Here is a 21,193-nt window from a genome sequence, read left to right as displayed (position 1 = left end):
CAAAACATGGCAAGCACCCACAAATATTGGTTTCCTCTCCTCTGTTTCTTGTTGAGGAGGAATGCCTCTTCATCCACACTGCTGATTTCTTTCCAACCTGAGATGTGTCATTCTTGGCCTCTCTCTACGGCTTAACTCCTCTTCTCTCCAGGAAGGGAGTGGATTAATTTTATCAGGGAATTTTGGAAATGTAAACCAGGAAAGGTCAGCCCAGCTCTTCCATTTTTTCCTTTTGGGTCCTCTTCACCTGCCGAATGCTGTAAGTCTTACCTGGTTGGCCCCATTGTTGCCTGGGATCAGGGAGGTTCAGTTAGTTTGATTCTAGCAGGTCCATTTTGCTTTCACGCTAAGCTACATCCTCAATTCAGTCTTGACAGTATTAAGTGATATTTTGACATCTATGTGCCATTGCTTGGACTTCTCAGTTTGTTCAGAATTTGTGTAGCTAAGAGGCTACCTCAGTGACCCGATATCCTAGAGATGATGAGTTACAGTGAGCTATTCTTCCAGAATATTCAATTGCTCCCTGCTTTTCTCTAGAAGTTAATGGGGAAAATGGGTTAAAAATAAAAGGTTGAGCAAAGGTGCATCAGGCATATGTAAACAAAAATTAAGCAGTAATGGCAATATAAATATCAGATAAATCACAATGAAAGGGAAAAATAGAGCAACTAAAGGGAACAAAGAGGTTCAGATCCATAATGAAGATATAGTGGTCATGAAACTGTGCCAAACCACATCGAAATATGAGAACAGATGGGAGCCATTTGGGGCAATCTGACAGGTGAATAATCTGAAAAACCTCTCAACCTATAAATATCTAAAAGTACTAGATAAATGTCCTCAATGAGCTCTTAAGGAATTAAGGGAAATACCCACTGGCTAAAATCAGAGAAGTCTGTTCATGAGCTTATACAAAATATAAGAACAAAAATTGGGAGATCAAAGAGTGAGAGAGTTTGCCATTAGGTTGAATCATAGGTTGTAGGTCACAAACTGTCGAAAATAAATACTCTATGGCTCAATTTAATGATAAGAGACTCTCACTAATGAACTACTAGCAGATGTGGTTTAGGCAGAAGAAAATTGAAGCCAGAACAAAGAAGTGAGATGAAAGAAGCAACAACAAACCAGGAAGTTGGTAAACATGAAGTACATCTGAGTAAGCACTGACTGAACAAAAGTGATGATAATTGCTTATTATATAATGATAGCAATTAACTTCAGGAATATATAAAAATAAGGTTGAACAAAATACTGGAAACTTGACACGGTAATGCCGTTCTTTGTATTGATATGATTCCTGAAGAGGCCAAGGACTTTCTAAGTTAAGGGTTCATGGTATAAATGTAAAGATAACCACTAAAGGAATAGAAATAGGATGTATATAATTTTCAAACCAATTAGAGGAAGAAAAAGGAGAAGATTAAGAAACAACAACATCAGCTTTATTAACCTAACAGAAATTTTAAAAGGAAGAAACAAGAGGACAGAAAAGAGCAGGGTAACTAATAAGCCCAAAACAAGATAGGAAAAATAAATTCAACAATGTAAATAATCACAATAATGTAAATGGACTAAACTCTTCAGACAGTTATTGTCATATTGTATTTTTTTAAAAAAAATCTAGATATGTGTTGTTTATAAGGGACAAACTTAAAAGATAAAAACATAGAAAACCTGTAAGTAAATAAATGGGAAAATATTTGAATAAAGCAATCAACAAGCTTGCTTATTCTAATGGATAACACATCTATTATGCAGAACCCTGCACATGAAGCATTTAAAATATACTCAGTACAAAGCAAGTCTCAAAAAAATATTTAAACAATTGTCATCATATGGACACATTCTCTCTCCACAATAAAATTAAATGGCAAATCTATATAAAAAAGTTAACCAAAAGCGAACTAATATACTCATTAGGAATGTAAAAAAAAGAAACTTCTAAATTATGTATGAGTCAAAGAAGAAATTATATTGAAAATTAGAAAATATTTTGAATTGAACAATAAATAAAATACCCACTTATAGAGGGTTATGGCATGCAGATGAAGCATTACCTAGAGGGAAATTTGTACATTAAATGCTTATATTAGAAAATAAGAAAAACTGAAAATTGATGAGCTAAGCATTTTAACTAACAGAATTAGAAAAAATACAATAGGGAAAAGAAGAGAGAGAGCCAAAGATAAAAGTTAATGAAAATAAAGAAACAAGAGATAATTTACAAATACAACAATCAAAAACACTAATCAAATAGACAAATCTCTGCAAGCTTGAGAAAAAAAAGAGAGAAGGCATATATAAACAACATTAGGTATGAAGGAGTGGACGTAATCATAGGTGAATAGAGATAATGATGAATGTATTTGCAAGTCTACAGATGGGCAAAGGATTGCATCCAGATACCTGAGCAAACTTCGTGTGCTCAGCAGTGTTCTAAGTGCTAGTTGAGCATAAACACACTTCATCCTCATGACAGGCAGTTAATATGCTCAGGTTACAGTTGAGGAAGTTGAGGCACAGAAAGATAGGGTAATCAAAAAAAAAAAAAGTTGGAATAATAAAATCAGCCCTGGGAAAATTCAGTGACACAAGCACTCACAGTTGAAATCCAAGGTCAAGGCAGGCCACGTTGGCCTGTGTAATGCTCCAGCTTTTTCCACACACAAACATTTTTTTATCTTGGTCTACAAGTTTTACTTCAACAATTCCTTCTGAATGTCCTTTTTCATTCTCCAAGGAAACACTAAATTGTTCTAAAATTAAAAAAAAAAAGAGTGAGCAATATTCAGGCACTCTTTCTCCTCTTGATTAAGTCTCTAAAGTAATAAAATACATAATTTCTAATTAACTTTGAACACCATGAAGATTTTTTTCTTTTTTTGGCTGCGTTGGGTCTTCGTTGCTGGGCACAGGCTTTTTCTAGTTGCGGTGAGCGGGGGCTACTCTTCGTTGTGGTGCGCAGGCTTCTCATTGCGGTGGCTTTTCTTGTTGCAAGGCACGGGCTCTAGGTGCACGGGCTTCAGTAGTTGTGGCTCGCGGGCTTAGTTGCTCCGCGGTATGTGGGATCTTCCCGAACCAGGGATTGAACCCGTGTCCCCTGCATTGGCAGGCGGATTCTTAACCACTACGCCACCAGGGAAGACCCACCATGAAGATTCTAACAAATGGTAAGCAATCATTTTATGAGGGCTTATTATGTGTCAGTAGCTGTGCTACCCAGTTGTAAAAAAAAGTACCATAAAATCCTCATATCAACCCTATGAAGACTAGGGTGATATTTATCCCTATTTTTGCACATGAGGAATCTAAATTTATCCATTTTTATACATGAGATTAAGTTACTTGCTCAAGGACTGAAGCCAGGAATCTGAACCTGCTATATTGATCTGACTCCAAAATCTGTGCTCTTAAAAGTTAGCCAAGCAAATAATGAAAATGTAAGAAAGGTTTATGTATTCTCATATATTTAAGGCATTTCATGCCTCAAGAGAACAAAAGTCTGACCCTGACAAAATAATCTCCACAGTTGCTTTCGTCCTCTCCAACAAGTAAGAGAGATGGACTCAATTACGGATCTTTCTTCTTCCTGTTCCACAGTACCTTAACATCTTAACTCAGCAATACAAAAATATTTAGGCTACTGTGTGCTGGCATACGTCATGGTAACTTTAAAAAGAACACTGTAAGCATTCTTCTGTAAATTCATGAAATGTCTGTGATAATTCATATCAGAAGACAACGAGCTTAAGGTTTGCTGTCACAGCTAAAATTTCATGAGTGCTCTCTGTGTACTATTCACAGAGCTTTACATACATCATGTTATTTAATTTTCACAAGAGTCTTATGAGTTAGGAACTACTGTTACTCACATTTTACAGATGTGGAAACTGCATTCCAGAGAGGCCACATAGTTTGTCAATAATCGAGGTGGGTCTTGGAGGGGCTTACAACTAAATCTGACTGACAGTGAGACCCTTAAATCTTAACCACTCTACTAATCTCCATATTAGGGTCCCAGCCTCCTCACTACATTAGGCACCTGGATGAAGTCTTGACAAGCTCTCTGATCTGATGTGCCAAGTTTGCTAGGTTGGAGTATATCCTAGGCCAGCGATGGCCTAAACCTTGGATCAGGGCTGATGGTTTGGGGCTAGGGAAAGGGGTAGGGACTGGTGGGATGGATGCTGGAAGAAATTATTGGGGCTGGGGTCCAAAGGGGTTCCATATCAGTACCAGTCTCATGTAAGGCCCTTTTCACTGGGTTCTGAACCAACTCAACAGCTCCGGGAATAATCCCTTTAGCCAAGTAGAAGTGAGAGTGGGGATAATTCTGAAGGGCTGGGCAGCACAGAGTGGCATAGGCACTGAGGGGAAGGACCAGCCTCAGGGCCTCATGCTCTCGACTCAAGGGCTGGCTAGATTCTGATGATCCCCTAACTTCTTTAGTTATCACCCCAGTTACTAGTGAGGGTCTAGAGAAGAATTTTGAGTTGTCGTCATAACATTTCATAGGAAAAGTATTTTCTAATAGAAAATATAGTAGACAATTTTCTTCTTACAAAATAAACTAGGCTTCTCCTACCTTCACCTGTGCATGCTCCCGTTTTTAAAAACTTTGCCTCTGGACGAAGACATTCAAAACTCTTTTGCTGACAGTAAGTTGGGTAGCTTTTCCCATTAACTGAACACACCCTGGTACCATTCTTTGGGCACTGATAAGGAAGTTTACAAATACAGGTCCCGTCGATGCATTTCTGCCATGGTTGGCAGAAGACTTTATTGCAGGAGAGACATGTGTATTTTTCAGTCAAGCACTTTTTCTCCACGAGATCCTCTTGAAATGTGTCTGATGTTGACGTGGACTATAAAGCACAAAATAAACATTAGCTTAGCAACAAACTAAAATCTTTTTAAAGATGAATACACGAGCTACAAATGACCAGTGATACATGGGTATTCAGATTGATCAGTATCACCGTCCCAGAGAAATGCATACAGTATAAGACACGTTTCATCAGTGATAGTTCTCTGTGCCGATAAGGGAAGTGTGACAGATAATTTTTAAACTCAAATCATGGAAATAAATGTTGATATAACCTTCTTCAGATGCTGTGTATCAAAATCTTCCCCTTCCTGGAATTTATTAAAAATAGAAAAATAGTCTCAACATATGTTATCAGGACATCATTTACGTATATTATGGCACATTAAAAAAGAAAAGATGAATACATGAAGGAAAGGAACAAAACAGACTCATATATCCCACAGTATAGATGAGGGTAATGTGGTCTGGTGGTTTTTAGAATCAAACAACCCTGGCTTCTAGTCTCAACTTGGGCACTTATATGGCCTTGAGCAAGTTACTTACCCTCATGAAACATGTTTCCTCATCTGTAAACTGTTTCCTTCTATTTTGCAAGGTTATTGTAAGGATTAGAAATAAAATGTGTATAATGGTTGGCAGGTACTAGGCATGAAATCAGTGGGAGCTGTTATTATTCAAAAGCCAACATAAAATTCTGCCTTTGAAGAAATCAATGAATCTCGACAGTTATGTTAAGGAGTAGAAAATTTGGTGGTAATTATAGTCTCATGGAATGAATTGAGGAATGAAATTGATTAATTCTATTAATAAATGCAAAACCATTTGCTAAACTCCTACTTAGTGCAAAATCCTGCTAAGATGAACATGACATGGGCTCTGTCTTCCAAGGGCTTGATATCTAGACAATAAGATAGAAACACGCATAATAACTGGGGTAAGTGATACAACAGTCATACAAATAAGATAACAGTATTCTTGGAGATCCAGAGTGGGAGAGAACAAGTCTTTCCGGGGGCATTCTTTTTTTTTGGCTGCTCCCTGTGGCATGCACGATCGGGGATCCCAACTAGGGATTGAACCCGTGCTCCCTGCAGTGGAAGCGCAGAGTCTTAACCACTGGACCGCCAGGGAATTCCCTCCAGGGGCATTTTAAACAGCCTCATGGAGCATCTGAGCAAGGTGAGGAAGGTCAGGTGTTAGCAGAGGGTAGGTGCTAGCAAAACACAGGACGAATGGTGCACAATGTATTTAGGGAATCGTGAGCAGTCCCAAGTGATGGGCTTGTGTGTGCTTCAACTGGGATGGTCATTGGTTGGGAAACTGGGGAGGAAGAGGCAGCAGGAGTGCAACAAGAAAATGATTTGGAAAGACACTTGAACAAGCAAAAGCAAGAGGACTGGACAATTTAATGCATGTAGGGGTTGACAGTAGAACTAGGTTTTGAGGCTGAGTGTTAGTAAGGATGTATAATGCCATTCATCAATATAGATATTAAGTTAAGGTAGAGAATTATGAGTTTGGCTTGGGACCTGTTGATTCTGATATGCCTGAAGGATGTGCATTTGGAGATATTTTGTAGAAAAGGGAAATGTGTGTCTGAAGCTTGGAAAACAGATGATTAGCTCATTCATCAATTAATTCACTGAATGATTTAGTAAGCACCACTCTATGCCAGGGAACAGCCTGAGGCTAGGATCAGAGGGATCCCTGCCTCTGGAGTGCACCAACCAGAAGAGAGACAGGCAAGCCTGACTGACAGTTTCCCTGGTAGACGTGGGCCGGGGATGCCATTAGGACAGTGGGCCCGTGGCCTGACTAGGAGGCTTGAGAACATCTCCAAGAAGAGCTGATGTCTGGGATGAGCACTGAGAGCACTGAGAAGGAGTCAGCTGGCAAGGGTGGTGGGAGGTGCTCCGGGCAGGACTGTGAGAACAAGAACAGCAAGAACAGGGAGCCACTGAGAGACTAAACAGTGGAGCAAATTTGCATTTGAGGAAGATCTTTCTGGAGATCAGATCAGACAAACAGGCAGGAGGCCAATTAGACCTGCAGGAATCCAGAGGAAATACAGTGAAGGCTGGGAATAGGTCAACTGGGTCAAAAGCCAGTTGTGGAAAGTCAACGCTCTCTCTCTGTCCCCTAGACACCCCCTTTGGAGGATGGGCATCCTTTTGTCCAGTCTCCCCAGCCTCCAGCCTTAACACTCCCCCAACCTTGCTCAGTGCCCTCCAGCTGCAGTAACAGCAAGCTGGGGCAGAAACAAATTGAACGATCTTTAAGGGCTATGATGAAGACAAATAAAAACCAGTCATTTAAAAACCACACAAAAATTTGCAAAAGCTGTGAAAGTCATTCTATCCAACATGCTTTTCAGTGAACTTTATCAAATAGCCAGGAAATTTGACAAATTTGTCGTTAACTACACTGGTTTTTGACACACTGATCTAGAATAAAATCTAGTAGTTACATACTTTTCATGGTTCCATGTACCTCTTTTGTAGCACTTATTAGAGTTGACAGTTTTGTAATTACTTAGTTCCTGTGTCTTCCACTGACAAAATTTAAGTGCCCTGACAGCTGGGACTGTCAGCTTTTACGTATCACCTTTCTATTGAAAGAGCAATACTCTAATTGGGTGCAAGCAGAAAAAACTTGATTTTTTTCCCCAAATTGATCCCTTTCTGAGGTGTCATTTTTCCTTGATCTTTAGAAAGAAACTTGGGCAAGTGCCATCAACTTTTCAGTCACTCTTAGATTAGAGCAAAAATGAAAGATTAAAAGACTTTTGGTCCCAGGAACAGTCATATATAACAGTCATATATTGCAATGTCCAGTTCTGGGTAATCATTTAGACTCTGACCTTCATTTCAGGTGAAAGGTCCTTTCTCCTAGCTCAGACTTTCTTCAGGGGCATGGTGGGCCTGGTATTCATTGCATGAATGGTGAAAAACAAAAACAAAAACAAAAAGAGAACACTGAGGAGAATTTTACATTTTAGGAGCTGAAGATTTTAGGAGCACGGGCTCTAGGCGCACGGGCTTCAGTAGTTGTGGTATGTGGGCTCAGTAGTTGTGGCTCGCGGGCTCTAGAGCACAGGCTCAGTAGTTGTGGCATGCGGGCTTAGTTGCTCCGCGGCATGTGGGATCTTCCCAGAGCAGGACTCAAACTCCCCATGTCACCTGCATTGGCAGGCAGATTCTTAACACTGCACCGCCAGGTAAGTCCCAAGCCTAGTAGATTTTTAAACAACAGATACTTTTTTTTTTTTTTTTTTTTGGCTGTGTTGGGTCTTCGTTTCTGTGCGAGGGCTTTCTCTAGTTGCGGCAAGTGGGGGCCACTCTTCATTGCATGCGCGGGCCTCTCACTATCGCGGCCTCTCTTGTTGCAGAGCACAGGCTCCAGACGCACAGGCTCAGCAGTTGGGGCTCACGGGCCTAGTTGCTCCGCGGCATGTGGGATCTTCCCAGACCAGGGCTCGAACCCGTGTCCCCTGCATTGGCAGGCAGATTCTCAACCACTGCACCACCAGGGAAGCCCAACAACAGATACTTTTTAAACAACCCCCCTACAGAACAAAATTATTTTCAGTAAAAATCATGAAAGAAATGAATAATAAATTATAGAGAAAAATTTAAACAGCAAATATTTTCTTTTATTGAAATTTCATATATAAATACATAAAAAATCATGCTTGTGAAAAAAAAGTAAAAAGTAAAATTCATAGTATGGTACAAATAAGGAAAAAAGTACTAGACAAATATTTTAAATTACATTCATATACTTAATGAAAAAGGAAAAACTATACCTATATATAGGCCTGTTACAGTAATGAATAATAATATTACAGTTTAAGGATAATTAAATATATTAATAAAAATAATAAATTTCATTTTAAGGATACTTAATAGTATCTTTCAGTATCTTTACCTAATCTGATATTTTACCTAATATTAGGTAAAATATTTCCTGTATGAACTACTGTTTGCACTTAGCAAACAAAAATATTACACCTTTCAGGCTGCATTGTTTTTACTATTTTATATTTTGAAAACAAAAATTCCAAATGGCCATTAGAATGACAAAACTGAAAAACTCAACTTTTTTTGTTTCTTCACTCTTACAATCGCTGTGACAACACTTTATTTTGAATCTATTATAAATTCAGGAATACGTAAGAACATAGATGAACTATACTTGAAGCGAATTTGAACAATTCCAATGCATAATGCATATGAGACTGCCTATGTCAGGGTAGAACTGAAAGTTGGCTGAATTAACTTCCATTTTTAATACAATGTCTATTAAAGAATAAGTTTTAAAAAGTGCTCATTTGAAGTTTACATTTGTATTTTAAAAACTCAACCTCAGCAACCCCAGCAATTGTTAATAGTGCCATCTAATAAAATAGCCACTAACCAAAAGTGGATATTTAAATTAAAATTATTAAAATTAAATGGGAATTCTTCTGTTTCTAGTCGATAGACTTATAAGGGTACCAAAGCTACCCTAGTTCTTATTCAGCCTAAACCAATCAAGAAATGGACAAAATACAGAAGACAATGATTTTCAAGACACTGGACATCAGGCAATGAAGGGTAGAGATCCCTGAGACTAAAGAAACAAATGAGGTAGGTGAGCCCTACAGCTGTTCCATGTGATTTCCTTCAGAGACTTTCCAGACTGTGGTGCGGAGAGGAGGAACTTGAGCTGAGCCCAAGGGACTTCTTGAGTTGAGGAGACAAAGCTGAGGGTCTTGGGAGACCAAGGCAGCTATACTTCACAGAATAAAGTACTGGAAACAAGTAAGTGGCATAGAGAGAGAACTTTGTAGCTCTGTAGAAGATCCCCTTTTAATTGTTCAGCTGAGTATTTATCAGCACCCAAATGTGAAGAAACTACCAGAGACTGGGGAAAGAACCACCCAATAGAAATCAAGGTAACAGGGCCCACGCTCAAATGGTGCCATGAATAGGGCTTGTTCTCAACATTCAGACTGGAAAATTTCATTATTCATGGGGCATTGGAAGGAGTACAAAGAAGGATCTTGCCTCAGTAGTATGGAACAATTAGTACTAGACTGAGCATTGTTCTGGTCCTACCTATGAATGCTCAAAAGCAAGACCTGAAAGGATCAAACTGTTTTCAAGTAACTTAACTGCATCTCAGAACAAAGCTCAAGAATATGTATAGGAATACAAAAATACCCAGCATCTAACAGGATAATATTCATAATAGCTGGCATCCAATAAAATATACAGGCATGCAAAAATACAGGAAAATATGACCCACAGTGAGGAGAAAAATTAAATTGATTGAAATTTACCCAGAATCCTTAATTAATATAGATGTTAGAATTTGCAGGCAAGTATATTATAATATTTATTATAACTGTATTCCTTATGTTCAAAAAGTAGAGACAAGAAAAATATATAAGAGATCCAAATTGAACTTCTAGGGATGAAAATGACAATATCGGAGATAAAAATACACTGGATGGAACTAACAACAGTTAAGACATTGCAGAAGATTAACAAACCTAAAGATTTATTCATAGAAACTATCCAGAATGAAATGTGGAAGTAATAGAGAATTTTTTAAAAGAACAGGGTATGAGTGAGCTGTGGGACAGGTTCAAGTGGTGTAGTATACATAGTATATGTGTAATTGGAGTTCCACAGGAGATGAGAATGAGATGGGAACAAAAAAGTTATTCGAAGAAATAATGGCTGAAATTTTTCCAAATTTGATAAAAATTATAAATCCACAGATTCAATAAACTTAATGAATCCCAAGCAGAAGAAACATGAAGGAAACTCCACCAAGGCACATCATCTCAAATTGCTCAAATAACAACAGTGAGAAAATCTTCAAAACAGCCAAAGAAAAAGACCATGTGCAAAGGAACAAAGGTAAGGGTGACAACAGAGGTCTCATGCAAGTGAGAAGACAGTGAAGAAACATTTAAAAAATGCCAGAAAAAACCCCCTGTCAACCTATAATTCTATACCCAGCAAAAATATCACTTGAAAATTAAGGCAAAATAACAACCTTTTTAGACATACAACAGTTGAAAGAACTAATCACCAGCATATCTGCACTACAAGAAATGTTAAAAAAAAAAAAAAGTCCTTCAAGCAGAAGGGAAATTATCCTAGATGAAAATCTGTAGCTACACGCACGAATGAAGAATACTGGAAATATCTGGAATTTTTTTTTTTTTTTTTTTTTTAGATGTGACACAGCTGTGGGTCTTTTTTTAAATTTATTTTATTTTTATAGCTGTGTTGGGTCTTCGTTTCTGTGCAAGGGCTTTCTCTAGTTGTGGCAAGCAGGGGCCACTCTTCATCACGGTGTGTGGGCCTCTCACTATCGCGGCCTCTCTTGTTGCGGAGCACAGGCTCCAGACGTGCAGGCTCAGTAACTGTGGCTCACGGGCCCAGTTGCTCCGCAGCATGTGGGATCTTCCCAGACCAGGGCTCGAACCTGTGTCCCCTGCATTGGCAAGCAGATTCTCAACCACTGTGCCACCAGGGAAGCCCTGGAATTTTTTATATGGGGGTGGGGAGGAGGTAGCCATTATCTCTGCTTTGTACCTTTTCTTGTAGTATCTGACTTTGGTATCAGAGTAACATTGACCTCATGGAATGATTTAGGAAGTAAGTATTCTCTCCTTTTTGGGGGGGGGGCAAAAGAGTTTGAGAAGATTTGGTGTTGTTATTTGGTAGAATTCACCAGTGAAGCCATCTGGTTTTGGATATTTCTTTGATAGAAGTTTTTTCTTTCTTTCTTTTCTTCCTTCCTTCCTTCCTTCCTTCCTTCCTTTCTCTCTCTCTCTCTTCCTTCCTTCCTTCCTTTCTTCCTTCCTTCCTTCCTTCCTTTCTTTCTTTCTATCTATCTTTCTTTCTTTCTTTCTTTTCTTCCCTTCTTTCTTTCTTCCTTTCTTTTTAAATCACTGATTTAATCTCTTGTTACATGTCTGTTCAGATTTCCTATTTCTTCTTGAGTTGGTTTTGGTAATTTGTATGTTTCTAGGACTTTGTCCATTAATCTAGGTTATCTAATTTGTTGGCATATAATTGTTCACAGTATTCTCTTATCATTCTTTTGATTTATGTAAGGTCAGTAATAATGTCTCCACTTTCTGATTTTATTTATTTGAATCTTCTCTGTTTTTTGTCAGTCTAGCTAAGGTTTGTCAATTTGGTTGATCTTTTCAAAGAACAAAATTTTGGTTTAATTGATTTTATTGTCTTACTATTTAAAAATTTTTTTCTATTTCTATTCAAATATTTATTATTTCCTTCCTTCTCCTAGCTTTGGATTTAGTTTGCTCTTCTTTTTCTAGTTCTTTAAGGTGTAAAGGTAGGTTATTGATTTGAGATTTTTGTTCCTTTGTAATGTAGGCATTTACTGCTACAATTTTCCCTCTAAGTACTACTACAATTTTCCCTCTAAGTACTGCTTTTGCCAATCCCATATGTTTTGGAATGTTGTATTTTGTTTTCACTCATCTCTAAGTATTTTCCAATTTCCTTTATTATTTCTTCTTTGACTACTGGTTAAGAGTATGTTGTTTATATTCCACATATTTGTGAATTTTCCACTTTTCCTTCTGTTACTGATTTCTAGCTTTATTCCATTGTCTTTAGAGAAGCTGCTTCATCTGATTTCAATATTTTTAAATTACTGAGATATGTTTTGTGGTCTAACATATGGTCTATCCTGGAGAATGTTCCATGTGCACTTGAGAAAAGAGTGTATTCTGCTGTTGTCGTGAGGAGTGCTTCTATACGTCTAGTTGTCAGGTCAGGTTGGCTTACAGTGCTGTTAAAGTCCTCTATTTCCTTATTGATCTTCTGTCTAGGTTTTCTCTCCATTTTGAAAAGTGGGTATTGAAGTCTCCAACTATTATTGTAGAATTGTCTCTTCCTCCCTTTAATTGTCAGTATTTGTATCATGAATTTGGGGCTCTATTTTTTGGTGTGTATATGTTTATAATTATATATTTTTAACAAACTGACTCTGTTATCAATATCTAATGTCTTCTTTGTCTCTTGTAACAAGAGACAATTAAGGTCAATTTTGTCTGATATTAGTGTGGCACTCCAGGTCTCTTTTGGTTACTATATGCATGGAATATTGTTTTCCATCCTTTCACTTTCAACCCATTTGTGTCTTTGGATCACAAATTTGTCTTACAGATAGCATATAATTACATCTTTTTTTAAAAAAATAAATTCTACCAATCTATGCCTATTTATTAGAGAACTTAATCCTTTTACATTTAAATTAATTAAAGAAGGCCTCACTTTTGACATTTTGCTATTTGTTTTCTGTATGGCTTATACCTTTATTGTCATTTCCTCCATACTGCCTTCTTTTATGTTTAGTTGATTTTTTTGTAGTGAACAATTTTGATTTTTTTCTCATTTTCTTTTGATTATTTAAAAAATATTTTCTTTGTGGTTACCATGGGGATTATACTTAACATCTTAAATTTATAGCAGTCTAGTTTGAATTCACACCAACCTAGCTTCAAGAGCATATACAAACTCTGCTCCTGTACAGTTCCATCCCCTTTTATGTTGTTACTGTTACACGTTACATCTTTATACATTGTGTGCCTGTTAATTTATAATTTTTAAATACATTTGTCTTTTAAACAGTGTAGGAAATAAAAAGGAGTTACAAGCCAAAAATAAAATTACATTGGCTTTTGTATTTATCTGTGTAGTTATCTTTACTGGAATTCTTTATTTCTTCATATGGCTTCAAGTTACTGTCTAGTGTCCTTTCATTTAGCCTGAAGGACTCCCTTTCTTGTAATGTCTTTCTTTCTTTCTTTCTTCCTTCCTTCCTTCCTTCCCTCTTTCCTTTTTCTTCTTGTAGTGTGTTTCTTATAGAGCAGGTATACTAGCACCTTCAGCAGCTTTTGTTTACCTGAGAATGTTTTAATTTCTCCTTCATTCTTAAAGGATAGCTTTGCTGGATATAGAATTCCTGGCTGATAGTTCTTTTCTTTCAGCACTTAAAAAATGTCATCCCATTGTCTTCTGGCCTTTATGGTTATTGCTGAGAAAGATGCTGCTAATCTTATTGAGGATCCTTTGTCCATGATGAGTTGCTTTTCTCTTGCTGCTTTCAAGATCTTCTGTTTTGTTTCTCGGCTTTTAATAACTTCATTATTATGCATCTTGGTGTGGATTTCTTAGTGTTATCTTTTTGGGGACCAGTAAGCACCCTGAATCTGTAGATTCATTATCTGTTATCAAATTTAAGAAGTTTTTGGCTATTATTTCTTCAAATATTCTCTGACCCTTTCTCTCTTCTCCTTCTGAGATTCCTATTTTGTATATATTGATGGTATCATACAGGTCTCTTAGGCTCTTATTCATTTTTCTTTCTGTTCCTCAGATTGGATAATTTAATTGAACAATCTTCAAGTTCATTTACTCTTCTGCCTGCTCAAATCTGCTATTAAAACCCTCTAGTGAGTCCTTTGTTATACTTTTCAGTCTAATTCCTTTTATGATTTCTGTCTCTTCATGGATATTCTCTATTTGTTCATACATCATCCTCCTGGTTTCCTTTAGCTCTTTGAACATATTTAAGATGGTTGACTTAAAGTCTTTGTCTGGTAAGTTCAAAGTCTGTTCTTCCTCAGAAATAATTTCTGTTAATTTTTCCTGTGAATGGGACATATTTTCTTGTTTCATTACATGCTTCATAATTTTGGGTTGAAGACTGGATATTTTGAATATTATAATGCAGTAATTCTTGAAATCAAATTCTTTCTTCTCCTCAGGGTTTGCTTCCCTTGTTTTCTGTAGATTGTAGCTGTTTGTTTACTAACTTTTCTAAACTGTTTTTGTAAAGTTTGTTTTTTTGTCTTGTGTGGTCCCTGAAGTCTTGGTTCCTTTACCTTGCATTCAGCTAGGGTTTAGACAAAGATTTCCTTGAAAACAAGGAACCAGAAAGAGAGAAAGAGAAAGGGAAAGGGAGAGAGAGGGGGGGAAAAGAAAAAAGAAAGAAAGAAAGAAAGACAGAAAGAAAGAAAGAAAGAGAGAAAGAAAGAAAGGAAGGAAGAAAGAAACAAAGAAAGTAAAAGGAACCTCTCAAATTGAGAACAACAACAAAAAAACTCCCCCAGGTTTGCAAATTGGCTCTGTGCTGGGGCACTCCTTCAATGCTTAGCCAGGCCATTTACAATTATGTCTTAGCCTTTACTTCATGCTTGCACTGGGCCTGGAGGTATAGGCTTAGAATCTTCTTGGGTGTTTTCTGAGCTGCATCCTGCCCTGGGCATGTGTGCTGCTTTCTAAATTCCCCAGTATACACAGGGACTTTTGAATGCACTAATTTCCCTTCCAAGCTTTGGCACGCTATTGTATGTCTCAACTGTAATCTTTTGTCCCAGGTGGCTGTATGTTGTTTTTTTGCTTGCTTTCTAATGTTTTTGAGAAACGTCTGCTGGCTTTCCACTCTGAGTTCCAAGTTAGATGAAACAAAGACAAGTACATTGTGTCAGTCTTTCAAGTAGCCCCCAGGTAGGTTAGAACAAACACAGTTCTTTTTAAATAAAGTCTGCTCTGCTCCTTTTAGAGCCAGGGACTAGAGTTCCACGCTGGGAACATGGACTGCCATCTTCAAGACTGCCACTGAGTTGGGAACAGGGTGGGGTAAGGGCAAGTAGAAATGCCACAGTTTTCCTACCATTTTTAAATTGCCTTTTTCCTTCGTTCAGAATTCACTTGGGTGCTGTAGGCCTCTGATAACTGGAGTTCTGACAAAGGTGGTTCTGAAAGTTTGCTTGATTTTTCTATTTTTTTGCAGAGGGACAAGTGTTTGGATTTGCCTACTCTGCCATGGTTGCTGACATCACTCTCTGCATTGTGTGTTGCCTCCTGTGCATATCCTCTTTCCAGCATTTTGTCACTCTGCTGAACATCACCCTACTTCTTTCCTTCCAAAATACTACCCATATAAACCAAGGTTTGCAGTATGCTTTTAGGGTAAAATAAAAATATAAGGTTTCAGTCAGGGATTATGTCACAGCACAGTACTATCACTGTAGGTAACCATATTGACTGAAATATCTGGCTTCCCTGTTCTTTAATATCCCTTGGTTATTGATACAGCAGCCACTACCTCTGTGCTCTGAGTTTCTCTCCCATCCTTTCCTAAGTCCCCTTACCTCTTTGTCTGGGTAGGTTCAGTAAAACCAGAATTCTCATTTCACTATTCAGAACAACTTAAGTCTAACCCAGTGCCAGCCCACCCCATCAATGACATCATTGATTCAATGACATAATCCACCCATCATTGACATATGATGGGTAGATTATCAGTCCATCAAAATGGACTCCAAATCAGTCCCTCAGAATGTTTTGATATAAAAAGGGAGTGGGGCTTTTTATTCCCTAGAAGGAAATCTGCTCCCAGCTTTCAAAATAACAAACATTTCTCCTAGCTGTACATATTTTATTTCATGTTGAAAATGTAGATATATTTTAAAACTTCTTTGAACACATTTATGTTGTCTCTATGGTAACCTCCATTTTAAAATGGTTATTTCTCAGCAGGTGGGATAAAAAATCATTCCATTTTCTTTTATAAATAATATTTTAAGGAGTTCTGGAATTTTCACAAATATGGTATTAACTCTTTTCAAAATGCTGTTTCTTAAAGGAATGAAGACAGCTTTATTGTTGGATGATTTTTCAGTAAAAGAAAGAGGCTCTTTTCCTTTGCGTAAGTGAAAACTACTATATTCAGTTTTTTTTTTTTTTTTCCTGTTTTTTGTCCAGGAATCCAAAATGTGGCTGAAATATCTTTTTTTCAAAAAACAAATTTTTCTTGTTATAATGTAACATATTTATTTGGTATTTAAAAAAGAAAAATAAAGAGTGAATAAAACAGAATTTCTGAACTCTGAAAATTCATAAATGCATAAAACATAAAATAAAAATCACCAGCAATCCCATTACTCAGAGATACCAACTGTTATTTATTTGATATACATTCCTCATGAACTTTTAAACTGCCATTTATACAAGCAGTTAAATGTGTGTATTTGTGTGTGTGTGTGTGTATTTTTCTCTTTAACAAAAATAAGATTTTTAGTGAGGGCTTTTTTATTTCAATAAATATAAAAGCACAATTTTAATGGCTACATGATAGTTCATTTATGGACTACAATAATTTAATCGATTTTAATCAACAAGCACTTACTTTACTTCCATTTGATCTGTACTATAAACACTGCATATATATTTTAGAAGTTACAAGAAACAAAGTATATAATTCTGATTTCTTAGGTAGTTTTCTTTAAATATTTGCTGCTATAAACAGGCATTAAAACAAATTTTGGAATTGTTTCAAAACTCTTTGATCACAAAAGCAGGCAATCATCAATAAGTATCTAAAATGTCTTAAACATTTCTAACTTTAATAGATCAGCTTTCAGACTGCCTACAATCTGTCATTTTGGTTTTAACTGCTTGAGTTGCCTACAAAGCCTCTACTCTGATCAAATGGGTTTATTCATCTGGAAGAGCCCAGTGCTGTGCTATCTTTCTGCCATAACACTTGCTGCTTTTTCAGGCTGAAAAATCACTTCCTCTTTCTCTCCACTGGTCAAATCTAATCCAGAATTATAGGCCTAGCTCAAATCCTATTTGACCCATAAACTCTCCCTGACCTCCTAGCAGGAAGGGATTTTTCCTCTCGTTAATGTCCCTTGGCAGATAGTATTTGTACCATTTTTTGGCAATTAAATATATATGTCTCTTAAAAGTTCCTTCTCTTGTGTTTTCATATATTATTTAAATTTTGCTTATTTCCTCATTGGCATACTTGTATCGTCTTTCTACAACTGTACCAAACGGTTACTGAAGGAAGAGATCAGTCTTGCCATTTGCCCAGCACTCTACCTTGCACATAGATAGAGGGAGCTTGATAAATGTTTACTGATTTAATAATTACTGTAAATATAGATCTATATTAGTAAAATTCTCATTCAGTTCAATTTCTATGCACAGAGAATAGCATATGAAAAAAGCGATTTCTTAAAGCTCTTTCATCAAGATGTTAACATAAAATCTTTGTTACTGACTAGATACTGTCATTGTTGGCAACTGAACTATGTAATCCTTAAGTCAAAATGTATCCTTAAGATGTTTTCTGTATTTTTATAGTATTTGAACTATCTACTTAAAATAGTTTGCATAAATATTGAATTACTTACCTCACAAAAACTTAAGCAGAAGCACAAAAGTAACAGAACAGCATGAGCAAGCTTCATGTTGGAGACAATCAGGGTCTGTATCTCTACTGTGGACTCTTCTGCACCCCAGATATTCTTTTGAAATTTAATTTTTAACCTCTGAAAAAATATTTAAAAAGAGCAAGCCTCCTAAAGAGCTTTGTACTTTTGAACTCATGTAGATTTTGGCAAAATTCCAGAGTTTTACCGTAACTGAAACCAAAAAAGGCCTCAGTAAATAGCTGAGGGACTGTGTTTCCTGGAGAGGAAACTGATGCCCCACCTTGATACTGAACAATGCCTCGTTCTGTTTTCTAGAGAAGACAGAAATCACTAGAAGAAATTTCTTATGTTTTGGTAAAATAGAATTATGTATTTTTCTTTAAGGACAAAAACTAGGAAATGGTAAGAAGTAAAAGTCCATCATATTGAAGGTTATGCTGAATACATTAAAAATCCTCACCAAAACGCTTCCTTTCATTCACAAGTTGTTCTGTGATCAAATTATTTTCTCTAAGCAGAAATGCTGTCAACAGTTTGGATTCTCCTGAAGCAGATGTGAGACAGAGTTTGGGGTGTGAGATACTTATCAGGAATCAGCTCCTGGGAAAGGAAGGGAGGAGAAGCAGGAATGAGCAGAAAATTAGACTGCAATGCAGGTTCGACAAAGCCTTGCCCAGCTCACGGGGGCCTCTGGAGCAAGAGTGGCCAGTCACAGTGGCCCTGGGTCATGCAGAAATGGCTGGATCCTGCCTGCCTTGCTCAGTCGCCTGGTGAGGGCTACCCAGGAAATGCTTGCCCTTAGGTGAGGCAGGTCTCTGTCGCTGAGGCAGACCTTGAAGGATCTGACAGTTAGTTGCTGTCAGAAGGAAGTGTCAGCTGACCACACACTTCACGGCCAGGCAGCCAGACCTTCCTTGAAGGCGGATCTGGGAAACTCATCTCCCTGTCTTTCAGCGTCTACCATTTGCACCTTTTAGATCTACTTTCCATGTATGCTTCAAGGGTGGCTCCTTCAAAACTGCAGTGCACCTTTCTTCCTGAGAGATTATTTAGGAGAGGGAGGTTGCGGAGAGGGGGAGGGGAGGGAACTGTAGCCCCTTCCCTTGCAGTTGACCTTGGGGCTGCAGTTGATACTCACCCCCTGCCTCCTTCCTATCCATTCTAGATTCCCTTCACCCTGAGTTTCCACCTCTGCTGACCTCAGTGGCTTACCTGGTGGGATGGCCCACAACCTCTTCCAGGAGTTATCCAGCCCCTGATTACCATTCACTTCTCAGACCATTGTTGCTGTTTCTATCCCTTTACTGTCACAAGAGACACCTGAGCAGCTCATATGGTTCCATACACATTTCTCCCTACCCTCGTTGTATAATAGCAGCCTAACTTCCTCTGAAGGATCAGGGTCAGTTACTCCTGTCAAGATGGTGATGCCCCCTCTTTCCTGCTGGTCCCCAGACACAAGCAGCTCAGTGTGCACCAGGCAGAAGGCTCACCTTATAATTCAGTGGGATTCCTGTTGTGCCAAAGGACAAAAGTGCGCTTCCTGTGAGGAACAGACCTCAGAGTACAAAGTGTGGAGACAAGAGCACACGGCCTCCAGGTGGTCATCAGAAGTGATGGTAAGTGTGGTTATTCCTGCTTCTGTTCCTTGGCTCCCAGACCTGTGTCTTCTCTCTGTTGGGGATATAATGCATATACTGCTTCCTGGAGGATAGCACCCAGTCCTCACAGAGTATTGCCTTGAAGTAGCACCTCAGCTTGGCATTCAGCAGGCTACTCCAATGCTCCATAAGGCTGCCAGCTTCACAGTGGTATAGTATGTGATATGACCAGTGGATTGCATGGTCATAGGCCCACGCTCACATCTCCTTTGCTATAAAGTGGGTTCCCTTATCTGGCAGGATGTTATACAGGATCCCCTGTTGGAGGATTAAATACTCTGTAATCCTTTGGCTCATGATCCTGAGGCCCTGCAGACAGAAAAGGTACATCCTTACCCACAATTTATGTCTATTCCTGTGAGAATGTACCACTGGCCCTTTTAAGATTGAAAGAACCGAATGTGTCAATTTACCAGCAAGTAGCTAGCTGGTATCCTTGATGAACTGTGCCATCCTGGGCGCTCAGTTGTGCCATCTTGCGGGCTTGGTATCCTTGATGAGTTGTGCCATCTTGGGGGCTCAGCATTGGTCTCTGTTGCTGTCAGATTGGACATTTGTTGATGGCAGTAGCTAAAGAAACCTTCAGGGTCCATGCTATTGGCCTCATGGGTATCTTCCATCTCTGCCACCATGGCCACTTTATTCTTGTGCCCATTGTGCTAGTACCGAGGTGGTTGATGACTGAGATTGGCTGATTATCAATTGGCTGAGTCATTTTGTTGATTATTTATTACTTTTCTCTGGTGGATGTTCTCTGGTGGGCGTTAACATGTGATACAAAGATTTCTACACTTCAGCCCTACTCCTATATGTACATCCACATGTTTCTCCCCTTCTAGAAACTGTGATTCCATATATAGTCTAACCTTAGGCCACTTATTTTTCCACACAAAGTGGAGAGCCAGGTGTGCCACCTGAAGCTCTGCCCATGGGGACGACTTTCTTTCACCACTGTCTTTCAGAACCATTACTAAGTATGGCTGTAATGCAGCTGCTATTTTCAGGTTGTACCTACATGCTGAGCCCATCTGTGAACCAAACCCAAACTTTTCCTCCTCCTTCAGCTGGTCATTACCAGAGTCCCCACAGAGCCACAGGTGTAAGCTGAGGGAGGAACACAGGGGCAATGGTTTGGATTTGGGGGAAAGGGGGGAATTGGGGCCACCTGCTCATGTACTTTGCTTGTGCCCTTTTTTGCTGTTTGTATTTGGTTCCAGATGTAACATTTTCATCTTACGTTTTTGCTAGGCCTCCTCAGCTTTGTACTTCATGGGTCTGTTAGCACCCAGCTCATAACGGGCATCTCTGCCACAAGGTGACACAGTGTCATGTTCGGTTGTTCCACATTTACCAGGGTTCAGTAGTGCCCAGGTTGTTTCTCAGAAAGAATATAATTCTCTGCTACAGATGGCATGGCCTTGCTCCAGGACC

At 38.4% G+C, this 21,193-nt stretch overlaps 1 protein-coding gene across 2 annotated transcripts in view; it reads right to left on the bottom strand.

The window, feature by feature from the left end:
• CFI (complement factor I) overlaps positions 1-18,247 on the bottom strand; it is a 38,732-nt gene extending 20,485 nt beyond the window's left edge. Inside the window, exons 1-4 of one of the 2 annotated variants that reach the window (XM_061191158.1) lie at positions 18,081-18,247; positions 7,695-7,755; positions 4,592-4,871; positions 2,609-2,762 (exon numbers count right to left, since the gene is read on the bottom strand). In XM_061191158.1, the coding sequence (XP_061047141.1) occupies positions 2,609-2,762; positions 4,592-4,871; positions 7,695-7,700 (440 nt within the window). In that variant the 5' untranslated portion in view covers positions 7,701-7,755; positions 18,081-18,247. The remainder of the gene's footprint in view (positions 1-2,608; positions 2,763-4,591; positions 4,872-7,694; positions 7,756-18,080) is intronic. The other variant, XM_061191157.1, reaches the window with a different exon arrangement.
• Positions 18,248-21,193: the final 2,946 nt, after the last annotated feature.

This window comes from Eubalaena glacialis, chromosome 5 (genome assembly GCF_028564815.1).
Source record: "Eubalaena glacialis isolate mEubGla1 chromosome 5, mEubGla1.1.hap2.+ XY, whole genome shotgun sequence".
Taxonomy (NCBI): Eukaryota; Metazoa; Chordata; class Mammalia; order Artiodactyla; family Balaenidae; genus Eubalaena; species Eubalaena glacialis.
The sequence above is the reverse complement of the archived record's forward strand: the minus strand, read 5'-3'. Positions and strand labels throughout refer to the sequence as shown.